Source organism: Salvia miltiorrhiza, chromosome 3, assembly GCF_028751815.1.
Source record: "Salvia miltiorrhiza cultivar Shanhuang (shh) chromosome 3, IMPLAD_Smil_shh, whole genome shotgun sequence".
In the NCBI taxonomy this organism is placed as follows: domain Eukaryota; kingdom Viridiplantae; phylum Streptophyta; class Magnoliopsida; order Lamiales; family Lamiaceae; genus Salvia; species Salvia miltiorrhiza.
Genome location: NC_080389.1, coordinates 29,032,789 through 29,054,118, shown reverse-complemented (window position 1 = coordinate 29,054,118; position 21,330 = coordinate 29,032,789). Strand labels below are relative to the sequence as shown.

Sequence of the window (21,330 nt, the reverse complement as noted above, 5' to 3'; positions counted from 1 at the left end):
ACCGTTATGTATAGAAAAAAAAACTGTTAACTATGATAGGAAAAAAAACAAAAAAAATACAAAACATAACGGAAAAATCCTCATACATAACGGTATAAACCGTTATGTATAATCATTATAGATAACGGTTTCATACCGTTATGTATGAGCGTCTCGTACCGTTATCTATTCTCACATACATAACGGTTTTTAAACCGTTGTCTATGATACGTATCATAGATAACACCACTATACACAACAGTTTTTTTGCTCATAGATAACGGATAAAATCCGTTATCTATGAGCGTTTTTCTAGTAGTGTAACCAACTGTTTCTAAGGCATATCCCCAGAACGAAATAGGTAAAGTAGCGAAACTCATCATCGAACGAACCATTTCTAGAAGAGTCCTATTTCTTCTCTCTGCTACACCATTTTGTTGGGGTGTACCCGGTGTAGTCAACTGAGATGTAATCCCAGATTCTAACAAGTATGCTCTAAACTCGTTACTGAGGTATTCGCCACCGCGGTCAGATCGCAGTGACTTGATACTTTTACCATGTCGCTTCTCCACTTCCGCCTTGAATGTTTGAAACTTGTCAAAACATTAAGACTTGTAGCGCAACAAGTAAATGTATCCGTACCTTGAGTAATCGTCAATGAAAGTGACAAAATACTCGTACCCACCACGAACTTGAGTGGACATAGGTCCGCACAAGTCAGAATGAACCAGTTCCAACATTTCTTTGGCTCTATACCCCTTTGCCTTGAAAGGCCGAGTCGTCATCTTTCCCTCTATGCAGGATTCGCAGACTGGGATTGGTTCTACTTGGAGAGACTCCAAGATACCATCGGAAACCAGTCTTTGGATCCTCCTTAGATTGATGTGACCCAATCTTAGGTGCCAAAGAAGAGTTTGGTTCTCCAGAGAAGAAGCCTTTCTCTTCTTTTGGTTTGTAGTCAAAGTATAAGCAGATGAAGAATAATCGAATGGACAAGAAAAAGTATAAAGAGAATCAGATGCACTTCTAAATAAAACTTGACCATCTTTAATGAATACTGCACTGTCTTCTAAAAGAACAGAATATCCATACTTTCGTAATTGAATAGTCGAAATCAAGTTTTTCTGAAAACCCGGAACATAGAGTACATCTCTCAAAACCAAAACATGTCCATCAATAAATAAATTCACATCTCCAGTTGAAACAACAGGTAAGCTTGCTTCATTTTCCATGGAGAGTGCCAGCTCGCCTCCACTAAGCTCCCTTGTCCGTAGGAACCCCTGCAAGGTGTAACAAATATGGTCAGTTGCACCCGAGTCAACAACCCATTGATGGAAAGATCTTGAAACTGAATATGTTTCCGTTACAAGAGCAGTACAAATACCTTGAGCTTTCTTCATCATGGGACAGTCAGATTTCCAATGTCCTACTTGTTGACACTTGAAGCATTTCCCATTCCCCTTTGGCTTGCCAACGCCTCCGGTCGGGCCTAGCTTCTTCTTGCTCCTTCCTTTTGCTTGGCCTTTCTTGCCATGGGGCCATTCTTCTTCCTACCTTTCGGTGAAAAACTGGGCCCTGTGGCAGTGGCCAAAGCCTGTGGACTCTTTTCCATGACCCCCTCGGCCGCAACCAACTCATTAAGCAGTTCATTTAGAGTGAACTTTTTCTTGCCCATTACGGCATTGAGTCAGAAGTTTTCGTAGGATTTGGGCAGAGTGTGGAGAACCACGTCTACCTTAGTAGCATCCTCAATTCCTCGACCGAGCACGTCTAGCTCATTTAAATGATTAATCATTCCAAGCACGTGCTCGCGCACAGACGAACCTTCCGTCATCTTTGAAGACATGAGTTTCCTCATAAGTTCAAAACGGACTGATCGGTCTGATTCCCCAAAGAGCTCCTCGAGGTTCCTCATAATTGCACCCGCAGTCTCCAACGACTGATGTTGCAGCTGCAACGCAGAAGACATAGTGGTCATAATATAAGCTTTCGCCATATTATTCACCCTATGCCACCGCTTATGGGCCTCCCTTTGCTCTTTGGAAGACCGAGTATGAAGGTTCGCGGGAGCGGGAGTAGTAAGTACAAACTTATACTCCTCCGCGTCTAGGACAAATCCCAGATTGCGCTTCCATTCCGAAAAATTCGGACCAATAAGCGGCTTAGCAGATAAAACATTCGAAAGTGGGGTAGAGTTCATATCTGAAATATAAACAAACAAGCGCACATTAGAAAATACGTCATTGCATAACGATTCGTAGCAATAATATTGTAACCTTTTGATAAAACAATATTATTGAAACCTCCGTTAGCCCAATCGAATTACACACAAGCCACGTTCGTGTGGACGTTTACGCGCTCTTCGTTTGACCAGACACCCAGTCTTTGGTCTCATTCCATTGCCAACTTATCCTTATGACAAAATGGGACCAATAAACGAACTTTGACTAGACCACGCAATTTCAAGAAGGGACTCCGTTGGGGAGTTGTACTTGAAATAAACGCCTAAGCTATGACCACAGTTTAGTCAACTTTATGACTATCTTTTATTTTAACCCCTCCTAGAATAATCCATGAAAAACTAACCCGTGCAAGCCACGTTCGTGTGGACGTTTACACGAGAAGCTCCCACTATTCTCAAGGTTAAAATAATTAATTTTAATCCTTTCCAGAATAACACGCAGAAAATAATACATGCAAGTCACGATAGTGTGAACGTTTACATGCAAAACTCCCACTTATTCACAAGATTAAAATATTTTAATTTAGAAGTTTAACCGACAAAAGCTGCAAATTAATAACGAGTGCAAGCCACGTTCGTGTGGACGTTTACACCAATTATTAATTTACTTTGTCTTAAACCAACTGTGGAGGTCTATATCAATTTTATTTAAAAAATTGAATTATCCGCTTAGTCTTTTACTTCAAAAGGTTTACAAGTTAAATCACGTTGACACGGAAAACCTAAGCATACATTTCTAGAACATAATAAAACATGCTCGCTTGAAATTAAAACGTGCTTAGTGAAAACGTGATAGAACCTAGCATGATATTCTATGCGCATTTACAATAACATAAAGCAAATAAAATCATGCTCAAAACACCTTAACGGTGATTAAACCCACGACATGCTAAGAACAATAAAGAAAAAGAAATTCTTCGCGGCCCATTCGTGGAATCCCATTTCTAATCTATTACATTAAAACAATAGAAAAGAAAAAAAATAATAGGCTGAAAACAGCCAAGGCTCGAAAATTTGGGCAAAAAGAAGCCCTCAAACTCAGCCCAAGAAGAGAACAACTGCACAGGCCTGATCTTAGGCCCACAAACCCGCAAGGTCCAGCAAACAAGCCCAAAACCGCAGCCCAAACCTTCTCTGGCCCAGATCCGCGCTCAGGACCCGTCGACCCGCGCCCTGCCCGTCTGACCCGCCATCGACCCACGTCTGGATTTAGGGTTTGGCGAGAGCAGGCGCCGCCTAGGGTTTCGCACCGCCAGAGTGGCGCTGCACAGCTTCTTCCCCGCCGCGCTGCACAACCGTCGAGCAGCACCAGCACACGCCGATATCAAGCGCCGTCGCCTACCAACTGCTCTCCTGCTGGCGACGTCGTCAACCATCGCTGCTGCTCCGGTGAGCCTCCACCCGACACCAGCGTCGCAGCGCCGCGACTTTCCTCTGTCGCCTATCTCGCCGTCTGACTAGATCCACCGCAACCTCCGCCAACCACCTCCACACGTCGCATAGACGTTGAGCAGACGGTAGTCGCCAGAGCGACCGCCGCCCTCGACGCTGATGTGTGGGGTTGCAGCAGTCGATTGTGCTCACCGAATGCGGCTGTCCCTCTGTGCGTTCCAGGTGCAGCGAAGCCCGCCGGAGGCGCGGCGGCGCCCTCCGATTGCCGATGCTCCTAAAATTCTTGTTCTCCGCCTCGTTCTTTGGAGTTACAGATTATATCCAAAAACAAGATACAAAAATTGAAAAATCTAGTCTAACCACGGATTTTCTCATGGTGGAAAAACAATTACAACGTCAAACCGACGTATCCCACGAATCAACAAGCCACGAAAAACAACAGCAGGAAAAACAAAAAAAACTTAATGGTTTTACTATTCGTTTATCCGACAGAGCCGAAATTATGGAACCACAGCTCTGATACCAATTGTAGGAACCATATTTTGACATATGATTCACGTGCCCGTGATCCATTTCGAATATCAAACGAATACATACAAAAACCATGTGCCTAAAGCAAGAGGATAGAATCTTACTTGCAAATCCGGCAATGATCGACTCCAGTGTTGATCTTCCAACTTGTTCCCACGGCAAGACTTGACGTTGGATGGCAACGATCTTCAAGTCCTCTCCTTTTCCTAGGGAAACACGCCGCCTCAATTTCTGTGTTCTCACAGATTTCTCTCTATTTTATCTCACGTAATGTCACAAGTAATTAGAATTAGGGTTGTACCTATTATTTATACTGGGCATTAAAACCTTAAATAATAAGCCCATCATCTAATTAAACTAAGATAAAGCCCAAAGGCTTAAGTGAGAAATTGATGGACGGACGCCCCATATGGAGTGAAGCCTTTATTGGGCCAAGCGGGGATCTACTAGCTTGAATAAAGTTTGGCCTCCCAGTGCTCGATTTTCCTATTCAACCCAGAATAAAATCGAGACACAAGTATTAATTTATTCTAGTAGAAAATTAATACTGAATTACCTCTTTATTCTTTAGGTGAGTCGGGGCTAGTATTAGACTTAATTAATCCCTGTGTTTAAGATATCCAATATCCATTAATTAATTAATTCCTCTGACGATCAATTAAGTAATTAATTAGTCGTTTAATTATAAACGACATCTCGAGTGCTACCACTTAAACTTATTATCGTATCGGAACTAATTCCACCTGCAGGGTTTAATACGATAAACTTATTAAGTTACTCGAGAGGATATTATCATCCTGTTATTAGCAGGACACGGATCCTTATTGCAATATAATCGCATGCCAAATATAATTGCTATCACCCAAAATATGGAGTATATTGAGCTTCAAGAGAACTCTCACCCATGATAAATCAAAGCAATAGTCAATCTATTATTCACACCGATTAATCCAACTAAGGTTAAGACTATTTAAGTCGCCGAGATCTTAATTCTTAATTAGTCAGAATATAAGAATTCATCTCACTGTGATCCTGTTCAATACACGAAGGTACTAGCATAAATAAATAGCCAAGATAAACTATTTATCCATTTATGCTACAATCTAAATCAACAACTCGTCCATAGTTGCCTCGATTGTGAACTCAATTTATATCTCAACTTTTTCCAATTATATGATCTTCTGTGATCTACAACACACCATATAATTTATAGTATGAGATAAATTGGACTATAATGGGATTATGCAATAACAATATTTCAGATAGAAGAATCTCAGTGAACTAAGGAATCAATGTATACAAGCATAAAGTTTTGCTTTCAGTATACAACCCTTCAGTAGTATGATTAGAGCTATAACCAAGGCCAACAGAATTTCATTGGTGCCTGGAGAGGACAGCACCTCGATACACCGCAGCCTAACTACTCCCAACAATACCCTCCAAGGTATCAGCAGCAAGGGAACTTTCAACGAACTCAACAATTTTAGAATGCACAGCAAATTCCAACGCAAAAACAGTCTCTGGAGGATACGTTGCAGGTTTTTATGGAGGTTAGCAAGCAGAGCATGGAGTTTCAGGCTGCCACTATCAAATGCCTTGAGACCACTGAGGGGCAACTGTTGGGCGCTCTGGACCAGCTACAGCAGCAGCAGACCGGGAAAACAAAGCAGGCGCTAGCTCTGGAGAGGATGCCAGAGCATAGAAGAGAGTCAGCTCTGACTTGGCAGTCAGATCAGAGAGGGCCAGCTCTGCACTGGCCAAAGAAGAGAAGGACGACAGAGAAGAGAAGAAAGTCAGCTCTGACTTGGCAGCCAGAGCATAGAGGGCCAACTCTGCACTGGCCAGAGCAGAGAAGGATGACAGAGCAGAGGAGATGGGCGCCAAAGTTGATAAGGCCAGAGCAGAAACTTCATAAATCCAATACGCCATATCAACCACCGAAGCCCAGCCCACCTCTGCCACCATCAATTGTTGATCCAACCCAACCTTTACCGAAGCAAGAAGATCTGGGGAGTTTTATTATTGGTATTGGTTTGGGTCGAGCTGGAGAGTTCACGAGCATGCTAGACTTGGGTGCGGCAGTTAATCTGATGCCTTATGCTATTTTTCAGAAATTGGGCAGGAAGGAAGAGGAGCTTAAGAGCACGAATACAAGACTTCAACTAGCTGATGGAGTAATTAGTAGCACTCGTGGTCTTTTAGAAGATGTGGAAGTCATGGTGAGAGGAATCACGGTGCTTGCTGATTTTGTGGTGCTTGAAGCAGGGCAAGGTATTATCGGAGAGAATGGACAGCTTGTTCTACTTGGCCGGCCTTTTATGGCTACAACCCAGACGCGCATTGATGTGGGTTCTGGAACGTTGAGCATGGCCAGGTCTGGTAGATCGGTAACATTCTCTATTTTTAATAAGAAGCGGGTTATTTCTAACTCTTCTATGCATATTTGTTCTCTTGTTGAGATTGCTAATCATAAGGAAGAAGTGGAAATTGTTAGTGTTAACAGTCTTCTGCCAGCTCTGCCGAGTACTCCAGCTCTGCCCGTTCAGCCAGCTGATAAACATGCATTTTTACCTATTGGTGTGTCATTTTTGATGCTTAGTTGTGAGGATTTTGTGTGTTTGATGGTCTATTTGAGCTTATATTCGTTTATGGTCAAGAACTTGTTACTTGCTTGTGTTCGAACGAATTTTCAAAAATAATGAAGCCGACTTTGGAAGAATTGGCTGAAATACAAGTTGTAGTTCGTCTCGATAGGAGTTTGTGAGCGCAAACGGATCGTATATCGGAGTTCGGACGAAGGAGAACGAGCTAAAACAAAATTTCTACGCAAAGCGTCAGAGCTCGCGCGAGTCGTCGAGTTTTCGCCCAGAAGTCCGTTTTTCAGCCTTTTACGCGATTTTGGGGTATTTTTGAGTCCTACTTGACCTAGGGCATATAAATACTCCCCAAGAACTTATTTCAAAAGGGACCTTTTATCATCTTTTATCATATTTTACTTTTCCTGAGAGCTGAGAGAGACGGAGAATGGAGACAGAGCAAGATTGAAGATTATCGATTTCAATACGGTTTTTCATTGTTGAATGTTTATTTGTTCTATTGAGATATCGATTTTCAGTCATATGTCTATGTGTGGCTAAAATTCCTTTTTCCCAGGGTTTAGGGAGTAGACATGATTTGAATTTCTGACTGTTTGATTCAATTAATTGAGATTATTATTCCTTTTTATGTTCTTGTTATAATTGTTTGCTTTATTGATTGGCCACCAATTTAGCATAATCATAGGTTTTAATTTGAGATCGGGAGATGATGATAGTACCTGAACTAAGAACATAGAACACATTTATTTTAATTCTAAAGGGAATTGATAATTGTGAGGGCGTTAATCCTAGGAACTTTTAGGAGTTACACGTTAGAAGTGCGATCCAGGGATGGTAGCCTTGCATGTAATCAACGGTTTGTATGCCACGGGAGTGGGTATGGACTAGTTTTGAGATTGCCTTAGGAATCATCTTATTAATTGAATTGAACATGTTAGTTAGGAGAATCTGTTGAAACCTTTGCCTTGGGAAATCTTCTCTTATCTGTTTCTCTATTTCACAACTTGCTTTATTTTCTTTCCTGTTGTTTATTTATTTTGTTCTTTACTACAAAAACTCTCATTTTTGTTTGTCCAGATAGAGTAGAATAATTTAGGATAGGCATTGATAATAATTCAGTCTCTGTGGAATACGACCTTGCTTGCTACTGTACACAATTGCACCCGTACACTTGCGGCGTGTTAAATAAAATAACGAACAAGTTTTTGGCGCCGTTGCCGGGGATTGATTTTTATCAGTACTATCTGTTGATTGTTTGAGACTAATCTGGATTTTATTTCTATTTTTTTTTTCGTTCTTTATTTTTCCTGTGGTTCTAATTTTTGTGTTTAGAGCTTTCCAGGTAGTGAATGAACACACGATCTCAGAATCTTCCTCTTGAAGATTTTGACCCTGAGATTGAAGCTACGCTCCGCCTCAACAACAGCAAGAAATCTCAAGCCACACTCATTACTATGGCCACCGCAGAAGAAGTTCGTGCCTTGAAAGAACAGCTGCAGAGTCTGATGGATGCTCAAAAAGCTTTGGAAAATCAGAAGCAGCCGCCAATCAATGAGGCGTTTACTCCACAGTATCAGTTTCATGAGCCTCCAAGAGTCAACGCAAATAATTTTGAGCTCAAGATTGGTCTGATCATGATGGTGCAACAAAACCAGTATGGAGGTAAAGCTGTGGAAGACCCAAATGCGCATCTGGCGCAATTCCTGGAGCTGTGCAGCATTGTTAAGATGAATGGAGTCCCTGATGACATTATACGACTCCGCCTTTTCCCATTCTCACTCAGGGATAAGGCAAAGTCGTGGTATCAAACTCTACAGCTGGGAGCTAATCCGGTATGGGGGGATTTGGCAGATCTTTTCCTACGGAAGTTCCATCCTCCCGGTCTCACATTGAAGTTAAAGATGGAGATTCTCCAATTCCAACAGTTCGATGGAGAGACACTAGCAGAGACATGGGAGAGATACCAGGAGAAGTTGAGAAAGTGCCCGTCCCATGGCTTTGATGAGGGGACCCTGGTGGTCATGTTCTATAACGCTTGTGGGGAGCGCACCAGGATGTTCATGGATACAGCTGCAGGGGGCTCATTGCTCAAGAAGGGAGTTCTGAAGCTATGGAGATCATTGAGAGCATGGCCACCACGAGCTATCAATGGCCATCTGAGAGAGTTCACTTGAAGAAAGTTGCTGCTACCTCCAGTTCGGACCCTATGGCATTGATTTTGACTCAGCTGGCAGAGATGAACTCGAAGATCAATGCTATGACTGTTGGCAATCCTGAGCCGGCTGTGGAGATCCCAACAGGCGTCGAGGATGCCAACTACATCAATGGCAGAAACTATGGGATCTTTCAGCATGGGCAACAGGGTGGATACAATAGTGGACAGCAGTTCCATCATGGAGGGCGTTCACATCCCAATTTGGCTTATGGGAATCCGAATAAAGCGCTTCAGGCTCCACCAGGCTTCTCTGTCACCAATGGAGTCATCAATGAGGAGAAGAAGCCTAATTTGGAAGAGCTGCTGATGAAATTCATCTCCAAGTCCGACGAGAGGATGGAAAAGCTAGAGTCCAATGCCGTTGTTGTGGGGACTCAAATGAAGATGTTCGAGACCCAATTGGGTCAAATATCCACCGCCGTTAACAAACTCCAACAGTCGGGCAATCTCATAAACAATGCCAAGGTGAATGCAAAGGAGCAGTGCATGGCCATCGGATTGAAGAGTGAAGCTACCTCTGAAGGTAGCCATGGATCTCGTGAGATGGAGAGAGGAGAGCTATCGTGGAGAGTCGATGAGGAAGGTCGACGACTCCCACCTCATCTGCGTCCTCCAGGGTGGATGCCGTTTCCCAGCGTCATTTTAAGATGGTTGATCTGCCGAGCGGGACTACACAGGAAGGGGTCATGACGGCAAAAGATGAGAGTGCACGGCTGATTGAGGAAAAAGCTGAGGAGGTCACTGCTGAGGTTTCTGGCAGAAAGAAAGATGAAAAATAGACAGCTACTTCGCCAGCAACTGTGACTATACCTTTCCCTCAGCGCCATAAGAAAGAAAGGATGAAAGAGCGGCTCTCTAAGTTTTTAGAGATCTTTAAGAAGGTGAACATCAACATCCCGTTGGTGGAGATGTTACTAGAAATGCCGCAGTATGCCAAATTCCTCAAGGACATAGTCTCGCGGAAGAAGAAGTTGGGAGAGTTTAAGACGGTAAATCTCAATGAAGAATGCAGCGCAATCTTGCAGAGGAAGCTGCCGACGAAGATTAAAGATCCGGGTAGCTTCACACTTTCCTGCATTATTGGAGGCCAGCATTTCGGAAGGTCACTCTGCGACCTGGGGGCGAGCATAAATCTCATGCCGTTATCTATTTTCAAGCAGCTGGCGATTGGGGAGTTAAAGCCGACATCTATGAGGCTGCAGATGGCAGACAGGTCGGTCACTTATCCTCGTGGAGTTGTGGAGAACGTGCTAGTGAAGGTGGGGGATTTTATTTTCCCTGCCGATTTTGTGGTTCTAGACATTGAAGATGACAACAAAATCCCGCTGATTTTGGGGCGCCCGTTCCTTGCAACGGGAAAAGCTTTAATTGATGTTGAGAAAGGAGAGCTCACATTGCGAGTTCATGATGAGAGCCAAACCTTCTATGTCTATGAACCATACCGCATCCACAAGGATGAGGTGCCCAAGAAAGCAAAGGATCCGGGCAAGGTAAGTGTTGATGTTTTTAAAATATTTGATGAGGATCAGTTTTCTTGGCAGGACCCAGGTGATCAGAATTCGCAGGAATGGAGCATGGATGGCAAGAGTGGAGCATGGAGCAGCCGGTCACAACACTGCTTGTACCAGCCTCCTTGAAGAGTTTGCTGTTTTGTCAAGCTAACGACGTTAAAAATAGCGCTTATTGGGAGGCAACCCAATTTTTGGTTAGTTCGTTTCTTTTCGTTTGTTAGTTTTTTTGTGTGCCCCACAAATCCTTTTCAAACTTATTCTCCTTGGCGGTGAATAAGTTTGGGGGGATGTGTCTTTGTGGGTGCATTGTTTCTTTTTAGTTATTTTTGTTTGTTTTGTTGTTGAGTTCGTTAGTCTTGCTTTGGTGGTTTCTCTGTGATGATACCTTGGTGGAGATATGAGTTGTGTAGGGATTTGGATGGATAACTGGTTCATGATGATTTCTGCTTTAAACTTGTGAAAGTGCATGCGTTTGTGTTGATATTGTTGTGATTGAGCATGATTGATGAATGATAAGCATGGTCTCCATGTGTTTGCAATCAATGAAATAAGCTGTGAGTTTTGAGCCTTGACTGTCACTATTTTACAGTCTTATTTCTTATTCTTGAGTGATTGTTCGAGCATGCATGTTTCTCACTAGAACTTGTCTTGGTTTCTCCCTCGAGGTCACATAGTGTGCTTAATAACTTCGAGATGATAGAAGGCCGTCTTTGCTAGCCTATATATCCCATCTTTGTCCTATATCTTTATATGATCCTAGTTCACCCCCTTTGAGCCTTATTTTTCCATATTCTTTGATTTAGCTATGGGTCGGAGCTTGGAGACTTTTTGATAGGAGATAATTGGGTTGTGAAGATGAATGATCATGAGTATGTTTTGTGATTTTAAATTGAAAATCGTAGTACCCTACAAGTTGTTGAAAAGAAAAAAAAAGGAATGGTGGAGAAAAGGAAAGAAAAGAAAGAAAAAAAGTGAGAAAATTGGAAAAATGGGTACGTAGGATGCATTAGAAAGTCATAATGTCATGAGAAATAATTGTTGTGTTGTGGTGGATTACATATTGAAAAATTTGGTTTTGTGGAAGGTGGAGGATAGATTTGAATAAGAATGTTATAAGGTTGGTGATGATGTTACTTTGATTTGTATCTTTGAGTCACTTAGCCAAATATATCCTACCTTGCCAAAGAGCCTACATTACAACCCTCAATAAAGACCTTTTTGATCTTGGTTATAGGAGCACACATTTAGTGGTGGAGAGGTGAGACGATTGACAAGCTTATGGATGAGTACTTGTTTAGCTTAAACTGAGCGTATACACGTCCTTTTTTATTGATACACTTGAGAGTTGAGAGTTCTTATATTCTTTATCTTTTTGCTGAGGATTGCAATTCATTGAGACCATAATTTGAGTTTGTCATGATTGTGATATCTTGATGATAGGAGATACAAATGCATGTTGGTATTTTGTTGACAAATCGGAAGCCATAATGTTATCCACTTTTCTCTGCGCTCTTGTTGATTCATTCTTGGTTCATCTTTGTTTTGTCCGAGGACGGACAATGGTTTAAGTTTGGGGGGTTGATAAACATGCATTTTTACCACTTGGTGTGTCATTTTTGATACTTAGTTGTGAGGATTTTGTGTGTTTGATGGTCTATTTGAGCTTATATTCGTTTATGGTCAAGAACTTGTTACTTGCTTGTGTTTGAACGAATTTTTAGAAATACTAAAGCTGAATTTGGAAGAATTGGCTGACGTAAAAGTTGTAGTACGTCTCGATAGGAGTTTGTGAGCGTAAACGGATCGTAAATCGGAGTTCGGACGAAGGAGAACGAGCCAAAACAAAATTGCTGCGCAAAGCGTCACAGCTCGCGCGAGTCGCCGAGTTTTCGCCCAAAAGTCCGTTTTTCAGCCTTTTACGCGATTTTGGGGTATTTTTGAGTCCTACTTGACCTAGGGCATATAAATACTCCCCAAGAACTTATTTCAAAAGGGACCTTTTATCATCTTTTATCATATTCTACTTTTCCTGAGAGCTGATAGAGTCGGAGAACGGAGACAGAGCAAGATTGAAGATTCTCGATTTCAATACGGTTTTTCATTGTTGAATGTTTATTTGTTCTATTGAGATATCGAGTTTTAGTCTTATGTCTATGTGTGGCTAAAATTCCTTTTTCCCAGGGTTTAGGGAGTAGACATGATTTGAATTTCTGACTGTTTGATTCAATTAATTGAGATTGTTATTCCTTTTTATGTTCTCGTTATAATTGTTTGCTTTATTGATTGGCCACCAATTTAGCATAATCATAGGTTTTAATTTGAGATCGGGAGATGATGATTATTACCTGAACTAAGAACATAGAACACATTTATTTTAATTCTAAAGGGAATTGATAATTGTGAGGGCGTTAATCCTAGGAACTTTTAGGAGTTACACGTTAGAAGTACGATCCAGGGATGATAGACTTGCATGTAATCAACGGTTTGTATGCCACGGGAGTGGGCATGGACTAGTTTTGAGATTGCCTTAGGAATCATCTTATTAATTGAATTGAACATGTTAGTTAGGAGAATCTATTGAAACCTTTGCCTTGGGAAATCTTCTCTTATCTGTTTCTCTATTTCATAGCTTGCTTTATTTTCTTTCCTGTTGTTTATTTATTTTGTTCTTTACTACAAAAACTCTCATTTTCGTTTGTCCAGATAGAGTAGAATAATTTAGGATAGGCATTGATAATAATTCAGTCTATGTGGAATACGACCTTGCTTGCTACTGTACACAATTGCACCCGTACACTTGCGGCGTGTTAAATAAAATAGCGAACAGCAGCTCTGACGGTTCCAGCTCTGATGCTGAATGCCAGAGCATAAAGTTTTCCGCCAGCTCTGCCCATTCCTCCAGCTCTGAAGTTGGACGCCAGAGTAGACAATCTTGCGCAAACTCTGCTCATTCCGCCAGCTCTGACGAGCTCAGCTCTGAACAGTCCGTCAGCTCTTAAGAGCACTTGCCAGAATTTTACAGAGAAGAAATTGTTGAGCACCAGCCCGGAAGAGGATGAAATTATACAGAATTTTCTTGACAATCTGCAGGATGAGGAGGCCTGTCACGCCCCAATTCCCGAAGGAAGGCACGAATGCCAAAACGTGACTAGGGGTTGGATTTAAGAAGCGGGAAAGAAGGGGATAATAATAATAATAATAATAATAATAATAATAATAATAATAATAATAATAATAATAATAATAATAATAATAATAATAATAATAATAATAATAATAATAATAATACATAGATAACTTAATTAAGTAGCAATATTTTTAAGGGATAATTGCGTGAAAATACACAAACTTTGCCAAAAATCCATATTTGACGCGAAGTTAGGATTTTACATTTTAATACACCAACTTTCGTTGTTGTCCAAATTTGACACGACTTAATTCTTAAAAATTCAAAAAACAACCTCTTTTTGTAAATAATTATACAAAGACCCACTTATGTTATTATTTGAGACATTTAAACCAAAACAAGATATTTCCTTATGATGTTTTCTTTTAAACCATTTTAGGCGCGGATCAAAGATTAAAAGAAAACAACATAAATGTCCCAAATAATAACATAAGTGAGTCTTTGTATAATTATTTACAAAAAGGGGTTGTTTTTTGAATTTTTAAGAATTAAGTCGTGTCAAATTTGGACAACAACGAAAGTTGATGTATTAAAATGTAAAATCCTAACTTCGCGTCAAATATGGATTTTTCACAAAGTTTGTGTATTTAGGTGCAATTTTCCCTATTTTTAATATTATAGTCGGAAAGTTTGGCTCTGCACTTTGGTGGTTTAGAACCAGTCTACAAATACGTGCGGCTAAACAATCGGACATTTAATTACAATATTAATAAAGCGGTAAATGATGGGGTAATCGTGTCTAGCTCGCCAAAAGGAGTTGACCGACCAGCTCACTCATGAAATTGGCATAGCACAACATGATCATGAGGGCTTTGGTGAAGCGTCCAAGAGAGGCCGACTACATGCACTCTCCATCGAGCAGTAAATAATAATACCAAACATTCTACACATATAATCTTTGATTATAATTTTTACATACTCAAAATGTATAATAGACTTTTTATTATAATAGTTATTTCAAAATATTGCAGCCAGCCCTCCACAGCTGCTTCCATCTCCACCAACTTACTGACCTGAAAAGATTAAAAGAATTTTGGGCTGAGTACTAGTTTACCCAGTGGGTCATGCATTTTTGAAATAATCATTTCCATATGATAGTCCATGCACGTACGTCAATTATAGAAGGTTTTAAAAATAAATATTTAACTTCTAAAATCACAAAATATTTTTATTCATTCGCGCGCGCCATACCGTAGCACCTTTGTTACCCTTATCATTTCATTCGTAGTCCCTGGGCGACCCCTAGGAAGTAATCATTCATTCATTCATTAACTAGATGGGACCCCGGGACGAACCCACGTCAGCTACACCATCTAGCCGGATTAAGGGTGAACCCAAAATCCTCATTTCGTCTATAAGGCTCGTGGGGATCAATCCACTACCTTTAGACAGTGCGCACAACTTTTAATAGGTGTGTCAGACCCATTAAAAGTCACAATTGTTAACATAAGAGCATTAAACAGTGGGAGAACGTGAAAACATTTCATGGACATACCACATTTTATTTAATAACATCAGAGCTTAATAACTCAAATATATTTTAGAAAATAGAACCCACCTTTTATCTAGTATTGGTCGACACCTCTTATCTTTTAATATTTCTGCTTTATGATTTGTGGTTTATTGCAACCATCCGACCACATATTTATATAGGTGATTTATAGCTATGCTGAGTCATTTATAGACTTATCCATAGGTTAGTAGGTTTGATTAGTCACTTTATCAATTTCTTACACTTGTTCCTACTTAATATAATATATATATACTTTGCATGATTTTAACATAGGCTACGTAATAGTATTTTGTCCATTATATATATATATATATATATATATATATATATATATATATATAGGGTTCAATTCTAGTGAGAAGCTGTAAATAAAATTAATGAACTTTTCAATATAACTGACGAACCCACAAATCTATTTAATTTGTTAAAAAAGATGCTACAGCCAAGAATTGAACCCCAGATCAACCGCAAGTTTATAAGAATTTACAGTAAAGTTCATCAAAATGTACTAACTTGTAAATTCCTTCTCACTTCTCAACACATTTGAGCTTCTCAATTGAACTTTAGCCTATATATATATATATATATATATATATACAATTAGCTTAAGATATATATATATACGCTATATATTATATATTTATAAGCAATTTTTAAAAGAATATATTATTATATATCTATTATACATAAGTATATTTATTTCACAAATTCTAAATAAAATCCTTTAGGTAAAATATATGTTTAAATTTAGGAAAAATAAATAAATAAATAATATGACAATATAATGCAGTTGAGCTAATGTTGTGGAAATGATTAAAGAAATGTAAATGCAAATTTTAAATATAATAAATGAGTAACAACACATTTATTCTAAAATCTAATTTATTCTAGGCTTAAATAAATCCTAGATTTTTCAAATCTCACCAAATATCCTAAAGAATAATCTAATATTATCTTATGGAAAATCGGGGTGTTACATCCCTCCCTCCTTATAAAAATTTCGTCCTCAAAATTTGCGTACCTTGGTTACTTAATTCAGGGTACTCAGCCAACATCTTTTCTTCTAGTTCCCATGTAGCTTCTTCTTGGCCATGACGATTCCACAAAACCTTTACTATAGGTATTTCTTTATTCCTCAAGACTTGGACCTTGTGGTCAAGTATCTTTACTAGGTTTTCCTCATAGCTTAAGTCTTGGTTTAAAACAACTTCATCATATCTTACGACATGCTTTGGATCGTAAACATACTTTCTTAGCATTGAGATGTGGAACACGTCATGCACATCTGGCAAACTCGGAGGTAATGCCAATCTATACGCAACATGGCCTATTCTTTCTAAGATCTCGAAAGGTCCTATAAATCTGGGTCTCAGTTTTCCTCGTTTACCAAATCTCGTTACTCCTTTTGATGGAGAAACTTTCAAAAACACGTGGTCTCCAACATTAAACTGTAAATCTGTTCGACGCCTATCAGCATATGATTTTTGTCTATCTTGAGCTTCTTTAATTCGTCTCTTGATAAGGTCAACTTGCTCAACCATTTGTCGAACCAGATCCGGCCCTAGAATTCTTCGTTCACCAACTTCATCCCAATAAAGAGGCGATCTACATTTTCTCCCGTCCAATGCTTCAAAAGGTGCCATTCCGATCGTTGCCTGATAACTATTATTATAAGCGAATTCGACCAAAGGTAGTACATTTTCCCAATTTTCACCTTTATCTATAACGATCGTTCGCAACATATCTTCTAGAACTTGAATCGTCCTTTCTGATTGCCCGCCAGTTTGGGGATGAAATGTTGTGCTGAAATTTAGTTGCGTACCCATGGCTTCTTGCAGACTTTTCCAAAAATGTGAAGTAAATCTTGTATCACGATCTGATGTGATTGACACCGGTACTCCATGAAGATGTACAATTTCCTTAACATATAATTGAGCTAGACGTTCCAGCCCAAATGTAATCTTGATTGGAACAAAATGTGAGGATTTCGTCAAACGATCTACTATCACCCATATCGCAGTATTCCCCTTGATAGTTTTTGGTAATCCTGTCACGTAATCCATCGTGATATGCTCCCATTTCCACTCGGGTATAGGTAAGGGTTGCAACATACCTGATGGTCGTTGATGTATTGCTTTTACTTGTTGACATGCTAAACATCGTTCAACGAATGAGGCGATGTCTTTCTTCATACCTTCCCACCAAAAGTTTCTTTTTAGATCTCTATACATCTTAGTGCTTCCTGGGTGGGCTGTGTAGGGCGTCTCATGAGCTTCAGTCAAGATTTCTTTTCTTAACTCCTCACTATTCGGTACACACAACCTTCCTTTGAATAACAAAGCGTTATCTTTGCCCTCGGTAAACCCTTTTGTCTGATCAGTCCTTGCAATTAATTGTTTCTTTTCTAAAGATGAGTCTGATCTTTGAGTAATTACTATTCTTTCTCTTAAATCGGGTTCCGCTACCAAGGTTGCGATACAACTTGTTATGGATTCGGGCGGGCATACCACTTCTAGACTCAATCCTTCAAATTCCTTTATCAATTCTCTCTGCTCAGTGAGAAGATAACCCAAATTCACTTTTGTTTTTCTACTCAAGGTGTCTGCTACCACATTTGCTTTTCTAGGGTGATAACTAATATTGCAATCGTAATCCTTTACTAATTCGAGCCACCTTCTTTGCCTCATATTCAGATCTTTTTGCTCGAAAAAGTATTTCAAACTATTGTGATCCGTAAAAATTTCACATTTAGCTCCATAAAGATAACGCCTCCAAATCTTCAACGCATGTACTACTGCGGCCAATTCCAAGTCATGGGTTGGATACTTCATTTCGTGAGGTTTCAACTGTCGTGACGCATATGCTATTACTTTCCCATCCTGCATTAGCACACATCCTAACCCCAACTTCGAAGCATCGGTATATACTACGAATTCTTCATTTTCTTCTGGTATTTCTAATACTGGTGCTGTAGTCAATCTTTTCTTGAGTTCTTGAAAACTCTTCTCGCATTCTTTAGTCCATTCGAACTTAACTCACTTCCTGAAAAGTTGTCTCATGGGTTTTGCTACTTTCGAGAATCCCTCTATAAATCTTCTATAGTAACCTGCCAATCCTAAAGAGCTTCTGATATCGTTCACGCTTGTCGGTGTTTTCCATCCACTCACGGCTTCTACTTTAGCAGGATCAACTTTAATTCCCTCGGTTGATACTATATGCCCAAGAAACATAACTTCTTTCAATCAAAATTCGCATTTATTGAACTTAGCGTAGAGTCGTTCTGCTCGCAAAATTTCCAACACGATTCTCAAATGTTCCTCGTGTTGTACTCCATCCTTCGAGTAGATTAATATGTCATCGATGAAAACTAATACGAACTTATCCAAGTACTGATGAAAAACTCGATTCATCAAATCCATGAAAACTGCGGGAGCGTTTGTCAACCCAAAAGGCATAACTGTAAATTCATAATGCCCATACCTCGTCCTAAACGCTATTTTCGGTATATCTTCTTTCTATATTTTCAACTGATGATATCCCGATTTCAAGTCAATCTTGGTGAACACCCCTGCTCATTGATCGAACAAGTCATCGATTCGAGGTAATGGGTATCTATTCTTAATGGTCAATTTGTTCAGTTCACGGTAATCAATGCACATTCTCATGGTTCCATCTTTCGTCTTCACAAAGAGAACCGGCGCTCCCCATGGTGATACACTTGGTTGGATAAATCCAATATCCAATAATTCTTGCAATTGCACCTTTAATTCATGCAATTCCTTTGGTGCCATACGGTAGGGGGCTTTTGATACTGGAGCTGCTCCTGGTTCCAAGTTAATGGAAAATTCCACTTGTCTATCTGGTGGTAATCCAGGTAAGTTATTGGGAAACACATCTGGATAGTCTCGTACTACTGACACATCATCTATTTTCAATTCATTTTCCTTTTCCGCCGTTAAGTTTACCAAGAATGCTTGACAATTTCCTTTTCTCAACATCTTAATGGCTTTCATTGCAGTTATAACGGGCACTTCTGTTCCAAGTCTCCCTCCTTGAAAAATAATTTTCTCTCCATTAGGTGTTTGGAACAAAATTTCCCTCTCCTGACAGCATATCGTTGCTCTATTTTTTTCTAACCAGTTCATTCCGAAAATAACGTCAATTCCTTTCATGTTGATGACATGCATGTCAGCTTTAAATATTAGGTTTCCAATTTTAACGTCTTGACCCTTACTAACTTCTAATATAGTAACTGTATTTCCTGCTGGTATACTCACGCTCAATGCCAATTCAGGTACTTCAGTTACTATAGATAACTTTTCACATGCAACCTTAGATATAAACGAATGTGAAGCTCCTGTATCAAATAGACCTAAGATTGGAGTTTCGTTTATATAAATCATACCTGCTAAGTTCTTGGGCGCATTTCCAACCTCTTGTCTGTTCAAAGCATAAGCCCTTGCCTGTTGAGGTTGTCTCATTATTGGCCCTTGAGTCTTAGTAGGTCCTTGACCCAGCTGCTGCTGACCTTTTATTGACCATTTTCCATCGGTGCAATCTTTAACCATATGTCCCGACTTCCCACATTTAAAGCAAACATTTGTTCCAATCCGACATTCTCCTAAGTGAGATTTCTTACATTGGGGACACACAGGTTGCTGTCCAGAAAATCCCCACCGTTGGGGGTACTGCTGATAATATTGTTGGGGTCGCGATGGCCGTTGTTGAAATTGTTGTTGTGGCTGTCGAGGTTGAAATTGTTGTTGTTGGAGTTGTTGTGGCAGGAATTGTTGTTGTGGTGGCCCTCTCCAAAATCCCTTTTTTGTAATTTCTTCTCCCGATGCTCGGTCCTCCCATTTCCTTTTTCCTCTACCCCCCTCAAATTGTTGTATGGCTCATTTCTCTATTTCTTTTAGCAATAATGTCTCAATGTTCAATGCCCTTGTTAGTGATTGGGCATAGGTTAGTGTTCCTTGACTAGCCAATGAAACTGCGATCTCAGGACGCAGCCCTTTTCTGAATCTATCAGCTTTCTTTTCATCAGTATCCACCAGTTGTGGATAATATCTTGACAATCGATTAAATGCACGATCATATTCTGTGACCGTACTCTTTCCCTGTCTTAAATTCCAAAACTCATTTTGTCTCTTTTGCCTATAACATTCTGGAATAAATTTTTCAAACAACGTTTCTTTGAAGCCTTCCCAAGTCAAAGTGTCTTTTGGCGCTTGAGTCATAGTCCTTTCGACTGACTCCCACCAAAAGTCAGCTTCATCAATCAGCTGGTATTTTGCATATATTACCTTCTCATAATCTTCACACCTTATATATGCAAATATTCGCTCTATCACTCTAACCCATTTTTCGGCGTCTAACGGATTGCCTGAGCCTTCAAAAGTTGGAGGGTGTTGTTTTCTAAACATGTTTTCGGTATCACGGATTGGGATGTGATTAACTAGTTCGTCACCCTTGGGATTTTCGTTGTTTCTAGCTCGAGTTCTAGTTGTCATCTGTCAAAAGAAGTAATAATAAGACTTTATAGTATTCAACATGTATTACGTGAAGAAATTCAAAGGTAATACACATACAGACTTTATATTTTACAATGCCTCCACTGAGGTCTTTGGAAGTACGGATACATGTTTAGATATATTACATAAATATAACCGATCTAGTGTCAAGGTAACGAAGTAAAATTGTCAATCATTGACATCAAAACTTTGCTTTATCAATCTATCCCTGACTCTTCTTATTCTTCTTATTTTCCCCTCCATAGCCTAAACCCAAACGCTTAACTTCATCATCATCGTTGTCGCTAGAGATTTCGAGCGGACGTTTCTGACTTTCCGGTGTTGTACTTGATGTAGTTTCGACAATCATTGACCAATTTTCCTCATCATCATTATCTTTCATCTTAATATCTTCTTCACGCGGTGCTTCAAAATGAAAATATTCAAAATCCGTACAAATCCTGCAATGTGGCTTTCTAGACTGAAACTTAGAAGAACCTGCTTCGTGGTCATGTGCCCTGCTTGGATAATTAGGTTGTTGAAGACCTATTGGGGAAATTGGCATATATTTTCTTTCTTGGACCTGTTGCTTGCTACATTTCTTACGGGTCATTTGTTGATATATATTCATATCATCTACTTCTGGTGGCGGT

The 21,330-nt window shown here is 39.8% G+C and overlaps 1 protein-coding gene across 1 annotated transcript; it reads right to left on the bottom strand.

The window, feature by feature from the left end:
• Window positions 1-20,062: 20,062 nt before the first annotated feature.
• LOC131018624 (uncharacterized) lies at window positions 20,063-20,677 on the bottom strand. The gene has a single exon (XM_057947339.1). The coding sequence runs from the start codon at window positions 20,675-20,677 to the stop codon at window positions 20,063-20,065; it is 615 nt and encodes a 204-aa protein (XP_057803322.1).
• Window positions 20,678-21,330: the final 653 nt, after the last annotated feature.